Genomic DNA, 8,092 nt, shown 5'->3' with positions numbered 1-8,092 from the left:
AATTAAAAAACTTGGTCTACTTAATTATTTTCTCTTTACAATTCTCCATTGAAAATCAAAAAATAAAAATTTTTTGATAAATTAAAGAGTTGTTTGGCTATTTCCATTAAAATATTGTTTCGCCCCGGCTCTTAAATAAAATAAGATTGATTAATTATATTGACATGCTCACAAGAGTATCTTTTGATTTTCTTTGAAAAATTAATGTTACTTGTTTGGAAAATTTAAGAATATATTTAGATTTTATTATTTACATTTGTGGATTATGAGAATGAAATTCCTCGACTCACAACCTCGAACAATTTTGTCTCACCATTATTTTATATTTTTGGCACTTTAAATAATCATATATGAATTTATATGAATCTAAATACAATACAATTCAATAGAAAATTATATTAAATTTAATTTAAATCCACACAAACTCAAATTTAAGACTCTTCGTTTGTGTTCTCAAATACAAATGTAATCTCAAAATTTTGACAAAATCTCAAAATATTGAATTATTTTTTTTTCTTACTTATTGACTGAGTATAAGAAGAGTGTTTGTCGCAAAATCTTAATTATTGGAACAAATGTAAATTTTTTGAAGAAAGGCGGACCAATATAGAAATATAATAAAAATTGTGAAAGTTATAATGATTCAAAATTTTTAGAAAAATATTATTGTCACTCTAAAATAATATTATTGACCGTTCGCATTTAAAATTTTTATATATTAAGTAATAGTTTGACCCTTAATTAATTTTTTACAACCAAACGTTAGATCATTCTTTCTTGTTTTTACTTTTTCTAAATTAAAATGATTTATGCATACAATAAATAAATGTAGAAAGTTAATTAAATTTTTCAAACATCATAAACGTATTTTTCTTAATTAAATTAAGTTTTATTGAGTAAGTTAAAAAATATTTTTTTTAATAAATTATTCTGCCCTTCAGTTATTTAATTAATTTTTATTATAATAAATAAATAAATAAATAAATAAGGAGAACAAAAAAAATTTCATATGTATATACATTTACATTTGTAGACTCGAATTAAATGAAATTTCTAAAATGTCTCACATGCAAACTCATATGCATTTATTGATTTATAATCATTTAAATATTCCAAAGCAGATTTCCTTGAATGAACTAGCGAGATTTGTCAGGCATACAAAGTTGTCTTATTTATTCGTAATAAATCTCGTTACTTAATCAAGCGAGTTATTTAAATTTCGTTGGATCACGAGATTAGTTAGGATTATTTCAAAAAATATTTTTTTAAAAAAAGTATTATTTAATATACTTTTTTATTAAAAAAAAAAAGATAGTTTGGGAAAAAAACTCCTCGCAAATGTCCACATCAATCAACACAGTGTTGGCGCCACATGGGTGAGATCAGGTTCCACTTCCCCACGCAATTACTAAACTATTTATTGTGGTCCCATACTGGCAGTGCGCGAACCTGTCATGGTTCAGACACTGTCCGCGTTTCTCACGAATAGCATTTTTTTGTCCTTATCCCTGCATTTGTCATGCAATTTTCAATTTATGTATCACCGGACACTTGCCTACATAGACTCAGAGAGCGAGAGAGAGAGAGAGAGAGAAATGGCGGATGCAGATGCAAATAGAAGCAGTGGGGGAGAGAAACAGAATAGATGGTCTCTTGAGGGAATGACTGCTCTAGTCACCGGCGGAAGCAAAGGAATCGGGTTCTTCTTTTCCTCATCATCGTCATCTTCTTCTTCCATTAGGGTTTTGTGTGTATTCGTTTATAGTGTGTGTGTGTGTGTGTGTGTTAATTTAGTACGTGCGTACATGTTGCAGGCAGGCAGTGGTGGAGGAGCTGGCGGGGCTGGGGGCGGCGGTGCACACCTGCTGCCGCAACGAAGCAGAGCTGAACGCATGCCTCCACCAATGGAAGCAGAAGGGCTTCGCGGTCACCGGCTCCGTCTGCGATGTCTCGTCTCCGGCCCAACGCCACAAGCTCATGGAGACCGCCTCTTCCTTGTTCCGCGGCAACCTCAACATTCTAGTTAAGTATGCATATTGTATACATGCACGGGCACCCACGCATATATTATATTAACACAAATTAAAATTTAAAATATAAATTTGACACTCGTACAAATTTAGAAAATTTAAAAAATTAGTTTTTTTTATAAATATTAAAAATCAAAAAACAAGTTGGCATTTTGTAATTATTTTTGAAAAATAAAAAATAAAACTATTTCCATAATCAAATAATGCTAAAATTTTTTATTAAATTATTGTGAAACTGAAAAAAAAATTAACTAACTTTTTTTTATAAGTTTTTGAAAATTAAAATGGAAAAGAAAAATTATTTCCTACAACCAAACAAACCCTTATATGAAAAATTTTTTAAATAGTATTTACAAATATGAATTTAAAATTTTGAATTTAAATGAAATTTAAAATAAAATTATATTATATTTTATTTAAATTTATACAAATTCAAATTTAATATCTCCAATAGACAATAAAATAAGTGAATGATTTGGGAGTAGGTGCTTCTTCTTGTTCAATATGCTTAGCCTATCATCTTGTCTTTTGCGCTTCTTTCCTACCAGACAAATCTTATTTTGTTTTATATGGAGATGTCCAATCAATTATAACAATTAATTCTTAATTTTCTAAATATCTTATTATCGAACCACAATTTGTTTAGGGATCGTTTAATATCGTTATCTAAAGTTATAGAAATTGAAGTTAAAAATAAAAGCCAAAAACTAGAAATTGAAACTAAATATCGGAAACAACTACCTACTTTATTAATATTTATAAAATTAAAATAAATTTAATACTTAACTAAAAAAAATATTCATTTTCATCTTTAAATTAAATAATATTATTAAAATATGATTAAAATAATAAAATAATAAACTAACATATATTAAAAATAAAATTTATTATAATTATTTTACGTAATTGTTATAATTTTAAATTTTAATTTACAATAAAAATTTTATTGGATATGACAATTGAAAAATAGTAAAAGTATTTTGTAATTGATTTTATTATTATTATTTTTTTTTTTATTTTTTTTAAATTTATATATTTTTATTTTAATTATATTCAAATTCATATGATTATTTTATTTTTATTTTAATTTAAAAGTGTGTAAAATGAATGGTTTGATTGAAAAGAATTAGTTCTAAATATTAAAATTTTTTACAACAAATTGTCAAAACAACTGAAAATCATAAAATATGATTTTCAATTTTTTTTGAAAAAAGCTAAAAAAAAAAAATTGAAAACATGCAACACCAATAAAAAAAATTGACAACATAAGCAAACATGTTTTTATTAGTTATGTTTCTTGACTGTTTAAAAATCAAAATAGAAAATTTTTAAAAAAAAAACAATGACACCAAACATACCCTTAATCTCCACTTCTTTACACTATTTGTTTGTAATAAGTTTTATTTTTTATTTTTTTATTTTTTTCCCATGGTTTGATGTTGGATAATTGGGATGAACAAATGGCAATTTGGCTGGTTAGTTACTTCCTGTAACACCCCGACCCCGAGGGGCCTGGGATATTAACTTTTTACTACTAATTTACAGCGGAAGCAAATAAACTCAATTTTTATTAAACCAGAGCACTAATATTCCATATTACAATCGTTTATTTCAAAAGAAGGAAAATTACACAAACATAAATATCTGAAACCATACTAATATTTCTAATCAATCTTTATTTTTCTAATCCCCACCCGCATGCTTGTTAAGTCTGATTTCTGACATGTCCTTCAGAGTTATCTGAAATAAAATATGATTGGGGTGAGACGACGCTCAGTAAGTAAATAAGATTATTATTAGTGTGTGGCCAAAATGAGTTTTTAAAGAATTTCGTAAAACAATAATGAATACTATAACTTCAAGATTTCTTTTAGAATAAACATAAATTTAACAATTTCTGCATAAAACTTTTGTCATCAATTTCAACAGTAAATTTTTAAATCATATACTATAACTGCTAAATTAAACTTTTAACTTTAAAACTGTAAAAATATTTAATGATAAACATACATATACTTTTCCTTATACGTTTTCCTTAGATCGTCATATAAGCACCAAAATGATCCTTTTCACGTAAACTTACACTTTTCCTTCAAATTATCAGTAACTTTGTACACGTAATTAAATATGTATAAACATATATTGTAAAAACCACCCTTAGGCCTGTTTGCCGCAAGTCATGTTTACCCCCATGACTGGGTTGTGCGGTCCGAAGACTGGACTTAGCTGGCTGGCCGACCAAACTAAATCAACGTACGTAAACTTTAAGTGAGATTTTCCTTATTAAGTCCTGGACTTAAACCAGGTGTGCACTCAGGAGAAATCCACTAACATAAATAACCACTCTGTAAACAGTGTGGGTGCACTCTGATCCGTATAAACTTTAAGCTGCGGTACCGAGCATCTGTAACTTTGAACTTTCGTTGCCATAAGGGGTTTGAAAATTATCTTATTATAATTTATGCAATTTAAAATAATATCGTGAAAATCTCATCTTTACTCATATTTACATAAAAAAATGTAACGTAGAAATAAACTCATGCCACACAATTTTTGTGTTAAAAATATATATAATTTTATTTTTGAATAGAAAGAAATGCTGAAAATTTACCCGAGGGGATTGGAACATTTCTTAACCCAAAAATAGATGCAAGTATATTAAAGATAGAACTGGTATAATTAAATATGCGTAAAAATAAACTCATGGAAATTTTGTGGAACTAAGTAACATAATTAAAATTTACGTACAAAATAAGTTCGGGTATGAATTTAAAATAACAAGAAACTAACATAATCAAAATTTACTTACCTTCTTCTTTTACCGTGTGCTACGAACACAATAACTATCTTTAAGATATGAGATCGGAAAGAGTGGGTGAGTGAGAACTTACTCAAAATTCTCACTCCACCACAAATTCTTTCACTCACTAATCCTTCTCTTCCTTAGAAAATTGTTGTGAAAAATGAAGGTTGAGAGCTCCCTATTTATAGGAAAATTTTGGGGAAGAAATAGAATTTATAAAAGTGTAGGGAGATGGGTGAAATTATAATTTTTTAAAATTAAAGAATGGGCAAGGGATGGGTTGAGTATGGGATGGGGATGGAGGCCATGTGGGAGTGCTTGCCACCATTCCCATTAAATAAATTTTTAATTAACTACTTACCTAATTAATTAATCAATTAGTTAATTAATTATTTTATTATTTTATTATTTTTCTTAATCATTATTGTCATTATTATTATCATTGTTATTACTTATAAACTATTTTAAGTATTTATTTATTTTATTATTTATTTTTGAACAAGAATTAAATTTAAATTTTGAAAACTCATGTGGGCCCCACATGGTCTTGTGGGCCCCACACAACTTCGAGACCCGAATGAATCCTACGTAACTCGAATAACTCTTATACGATTTTATGCATCCTACATAACTTTTAAACATACGGCTTCGGGACTCATGTGGGCCCCACACAGTCTTGTGGGCCCCGCATAGGATACCTATATTATTATTATTTTATCATATATTTCTTCAAATTATATCAGTTAAAACATTATTTTATGTACTTATTTACGTATATAAACAGTGTCTTTTGGCTCCGGGACTCATGTGGACCCCACATAGTCTTGTGGGCCCCACATATGATACCTATATTATTATCATCTTATTATGTATTTCTACAAATTATGTCTGTCAAAACACTATTTTATGTATATATACTTATTTACGTGTACAAACAGTGTCTATCCTGTTTATCCTATGAAATTCCATTTTGACCAGGCCGACCTCCAGGGAGCGACTGAGCCGCAATGGTCTCTGAGCACTCGCTAAGACAAGGTCTTTCTTAGGCATCAAACATGGAATCAAGGATCCTACAGAAAAACACTTCCGTATTGATATTAACTTAATGACTATTTTTATTATTTTATTATTATTGTACTTTAATCATATATATATATATATATATATATATTTTTTTTTTTGGGTCATCACACTTCCCACTTGGTTTCTTGATTCTTTCATCATGTGATTATTTTATATTAATAATTTGAAAGTTTAAATTTAAATACTCTTGGCTCTCCTAAATTGAAATCCTAACTTCTTCCTTGTTCATGCCATTCAAGTCCGCCATTACACAATAGACTACTGTGCAAGAGACTAAGCATTCATTTTACTTAGTATAGATAATTAGGGCGCATTTGTTTTGATTGCTAGGTTGCACTAAACACTTTTAACTTATTTCTAGTGCAACGTAGTTGTGGAATAAGATTGACTTACAAACAAGTTAGGAGCATCTTAATGCTGAGCCGATTTATATAGTACAACATATAAGGTTGGTTAGTAATTAATTATCGAAAGAATTGTGACTACCCTTTATTTTTTAAAGTTTTTATATTATTTTTTTCATTGAAGATGTTTTGATCTTGTGAGAACGATTCATCTACCTTTTATAGATGCAGCGAGCATGAAATAGAATCCATAGCTAGTCACTTACTCCAGTCCAATCCAATCCTTGACTTTAAACCCCCGCTACTACCACAAAGGGGAGAACTTTAATCTTCATTTTGGGAGCCTTAAGAACAAGATATTAGGGTGACTAATTCTGCTCCACTTTGGTGCTCGACATATGCAGATAAACAACGTGGGAAAGTACCTTAAAAAGCCAACCGAGGAGTTTACAGCAGAAGACATTTCAACTATAATGTCTACCAACTTTGAGTCTGCCTATCATCTCTCCCAACTCGCCCATCCTCTGTTGAAGGCATCCGGTGCAGGGTGCATTGTCTTTGTGTCTTCTATTGCTGGTCTTGTTGCTGTAGATTTTGGTTCCATTTACGGAGCAAGCAAAGGTATGCTTATTCAGAAATGATAAATTCAGAAAGCCTGACTTCTCTGATAGGTATGCTTATGATGTATAGTTCACTTTGCTATTAACATTCAGGAGCAATGAACCAACTAGCAAGGAATTTGGCATGCGAGTGGGCGAAGGACAATATCAGGAGCAACACAGTCACGCCTGGGCTCATCGAAACTCCCCTTGTTGAGCCTGTAACATACTCCCACCTTGTCAATTTGTTGTGTTTGGAATTGGTGACACTTTTTGAATCGTCCTTAATAGTTTGGTTGCTAAAAGCTAATCTTTTGCGGTGAATTTACTGTAGGTGTTCGCTGAACCAAAAATTTTGAATGGAATTATTGCTCGAAAGCCTCTCAGACGTCCTGGACAACCAAATGAGGTTTCATCATTGGTGGCATTTCTGTGTCTCCCTGCCTCCTCTTATATAACTGGACAAACTATTTCTGTTGATGGAGGATTGAGTGTGAATGGCTTCTTTCCAGAAATGTAATTCCAGTGAAACAAAACAATTTCCTTCTTACAATAATGTTTGTTTTACGAGATGCACTCAAATTAATGTTCATTCTTATTTTTCTTTACTTTTTAAGGGTGTGTTTGTTGAGATTAATTTAAATTAATGCATTCGTGTGTCTTCGTTCATGTATGTGCAAATTCATTATTAAAAAATTAATTGAGATTCATGTATTTAGTTGGGTTCATGAATCTAGATATTCAAGATAGAGAAAAAATGAAATAGTGTATTTGAAAGAAATAATATTTTTATTTCAATGAATGGCAAAGGGAACACATAGACTATACAGAGAGTAGTATTTAAATCGAGATACATAATATAGTTGCAAATTATGAATCTCATAAAGTCGGATTTGATTGTAATTTATATAAGATCTTCAATAAATATTCAACAACGGTCAAAACCATCGATGGTTTGTTACTGAATTACATTTTGCCTAAAATCGTTGAACTGTTGACAGAAATGTCAACGGTTTGCTTCATAATTACATTATGTCTGAAACTGTCAAAGTAACCGTCGATGGAATGATCCTCAGTTGAGTCAAAATCATTAATAGAGTGATGAAATCGTCACCGATTTTCGTCGGGTATTAGGACTGACGGATCTGCATGCTGATTAGAATCTTTCTTCTTTGGTGAGAGTTCAAATTCGTTGCCTTGTTGATGTGAATAATCCTTGTTTGTAGGAGTTAC

The 8,092-nt window shown here is 30.0% G+C and overlaps 1 protein-coding gene across 1 annotated transcript; it reads left to right on the top strand.

Annotated features, from left to right (window-relative positions):
* The first annotated feature begins 1,375 nt into the window (after positions 1-1,375).
* LOC131147126 (tropinone reductase homolog At5g06060-like) lies at positions 1,376-7,467 on the top strand. The gene is made up of 5 exons (XM_058096918.1): positions 1,376-1,699; positions 1,815-2,022; positions 6,665-6,881; positions 6,974-7,080; positions 7,194-7,467. The coding sequence occupies exons 1-5, from the start codon at positions 1,455-1,457 to the stop codon at positions 7,377-7,379; spliced, it is 963 nt and encodes a 320-aa protein (XP_057952901.1). The 5' UTR covers positions 1,376-1,454; the 3' UTR covers positions 7,380-7,467.
* Positions 7,468-8,092: the final 625 nt, after the last annotated feature.

This window comes from Malania oleifera, unplaced genomic scaffold (assembly GCF_029873635.1).
Source record: "Malania oleifera isolate guangnan ecotype guangnan unplaced genomic scaffold, ASM2987363v1 ctg157, whole genome shotgun sequence".
In the NCBI taxonomy this organism is placed as follows: Eukaryota; Viridiplantae; Streptophyta; class Magnoliopsida; order Santalales; family Ximeniaceae; genus Malania; species Malania oleifera.
Note: the sequence above shows the minus strand (reverse complement) of the source record. Positions and strands in the feature narration are given on the sequence as shown.